The sequence below is a fragment of the Berghia stephanieae genome, chromosome 7 (assembly GCF_034508935.2).
Source record: "Berghia stephanieae isolate SIO BIC M18660-M18661 chromosome 7, UCSD_Bste_1.3, whole genome shotgun sequence".
NCBI lineage: Eukaryota > Metazoa > Mollusca > Gastropoda > Nudibranchia > Aeolidiidae > Berghia > Berghia stephanieae.
In genome coordinates this window covers 28,836,047-28,838,546 of record NC_088366.1, presented here as the reverse complement: position 1 = coordinate 28,838,546, position 2,500 = coordinate 28,836,047, and the positions used below count along the sequence as shown (strand labels likewise).

Sequence of the window (2,500 nt, the reverse complement as noted above, 5' to 3'; positions counted from 1 at the left end):
GTCTCAAAATTTTGTGTCATATCCAAAAAGCAGCACGCAATTTTTGTTGCCCGTTTAACGCCACAAAAATCATGATAAACTCCGGCATTAAATACAAGTCTTAGGGCTCTGAAAGACTTTTTAAAAATGCTTACCTAGCAGTGTGAGCCCAAATAGACTAAGTCCGCCATCAGACACAATGACTTTTCTATTTGATCCATCCAAATTTGATGACTCTATACGTTTCGTTTTATCATCGCACCAATACAGCTTTTCTTCCGGTATGTCTACAACCAATCCATTTGGATGCCCGAGGTCAGAGGTTACAATTTCTTCTCGCATTGTACCATCGAGAAATGCTTTTTCAATAACTGATCTGCCCAAGTCAGTCCAACACATATACCTGGAAGGAATAGAATAAAAAAAAAAAGTGACATAGACCCTCAAAACGGTTTTACGGGGTGAACCAGATGCCATAAAAAGGATTTTCAGGTTAAAATCACATGGATTTTGAAAATGTTCATCCACTCTCCTCAATCCCCCCCCCCCCTCCCCCACCTTCCCGTTGTCAAAAGATTGGTAAAAAGTATTCTCTCCCTGAATCCGAGGATGAAAAGACGTTTAGCTGATTATAGAGCTGGAAACAAGTGACAAAGACAGCAGAAACAAGAAGCTGACGGTGCCACCCGTCTTGATGCATGTTAGGTTGTCAAAACATTTATGACGAATGCATGAAATGCTTGAAAAGAGCCGTGAGTGTTCAGAGAGTCTCTGACAGTCATCCTAGTTAATTTAGCTTTTATTTAGAGCAATATCCACTAAACGTGTTCAAGTCGCTTTACAAGGGGTCTCTGACCAACAACAACACTTAACATGTAGAACGTAACATGACGCCTGTTAGGCGATATTACAATTATTTTCGGACAGAGACAACGCTGTTAACGGCCAGGTACTCATTTTACACTTGAGTACGGTGAGAGAATGTGAGTAAAGAGTCTTTTCTAGGGACTGAACTATGCGCCAAGCGAGGCTCGAATCTAGGACCTTCCGATCCGAAAGCGACTGTCATACCACAAGACCACATAGCCTCACATAGTTAGCACGCATTTAATGCAAAACGGAGGCTGAGAGGGCTGTGCTGCCGTACTCTGGAAAAAACAATATTTTGAAATTTGGCCCAAAAATGCGTCCTTCAAATATCAATTAAATAACCCTCATCTTGGCAAAAAAAATTCTCAAACCTGGGACTTCGCAAAGTTCCAGGTTTGAGAGTTGTATTTTTTCCAAGACGAGGGTCACTTAAATCGATCGATATTTGAAGGAAGAATTTTCTGGCCAAATTTTAAAATACGTTTTTTTTTTCATGTAACGATCGAGTGCGTCTCGTAGTTGTCAGGTTGTCTCAGAATGCACGAATTGAGAGCGAGACTAAAGAAGAGTGGCAGTGAGTCTCGAGGCTCCCAGGCATTTTTAGAAGGCTACTACTATTGGGTATCTGATACTGAATAACCACTTCGTTTTCAGAATACTCGTATTCAGAATGATAATTGGGTCTTCCATAAGATAATCGGGTGCTGATTCCCGGCCTGTCAATATCCCCAAGTAATGTTGGCGACACCCCTCCTAACAGCTGACCAGCAGTTCCCCGCACGGTCATGTTTCAGCATAACAATCCACAAGGTACAGGGGCAGTCAATGTTCTACGATGTTGTCATCTATCGTGAAAAACCTGTTGTTTAACACGGATAGCGTGATGTCGCCTTCAGTGGGGGAAAGTACAAGCCACCAACAGAACAAAAAAACGTCATCAAAACAGTGCTTCAATAAGAATATAGATGAGCCCCATGAATTACGTTTACTTGAAGGCAGTGGTTTTTTTCACATTTTGATGGTATTTTCTGGGATAATGCCCTTGACCCCAGCTGATCCATAATCTTGAGTGACTGTTTATCCGACGAGCAAACCGAGGCTCAAATTCTGGATATCTTCATCTCAACATCTGATGATTCATCCAACTCCAAGTTCAAACTGGAATGGCTTACCACAGTTATTGTTTTACCTATAGTCAATAAATAGTGTACCTATAACATGAACTGTCAAATTGTGAAAGAAGAAAAAAAACTCCGTTCAATGAATGAAATTAGCTAGTTAAGTAATGTATCTCCTCTAAATAAAACACAGGTTTATTCATTCGGATTTGAAAAAAAAGTATTGTGATTGTCTTAAACGTAACCTACATGGAACTGACCTCGGGGTTGGCCCCAGATGTAAAAACTGTAAATTCTAATCATTCAAGTTCAAGTTGAAAGTCCATAAGATACAAAAATCACAATGTGCTCATCACCACAAATCTTATACAAATCAGTTACATCTATCACACCACACTAATTAGCACAGTCACTACATTACAGTCATTCATTCCTTCCTTCCGGTGCTGTTTTGTATGTGGAAAATGTGTGGAATGATGTGGGATCTTCGATGTCTTTTATGTCATGTGAATTTGTCCAATTTGCGTATGGTT

At 40.2% G+C, this 2,500-nt stretch overlaps 1 protein-coding gene across 1 annotated transcript in view; it reads right to left on the bottom strand.

Annotated features, from left to right (window-relative positions):
• LOC144976517 (low-density lipoprotein receptor-related protein 6-like) overlaps positions 1-2,500 on the bottom strand; it is a 26,978-nt gene that overhangs the window by 3,946 nt on the left and 20,532 nt on the right. The window contains exon 8 of the mRNA XM_078920809.1: positions 135-382. Within this exon, the coding sequence (XP_078776935.1) occupies positions 135-382 (248 nt within the window). The remainder of the gene's footprint in view (positions 1-134; positions 383-2,500) is intronic.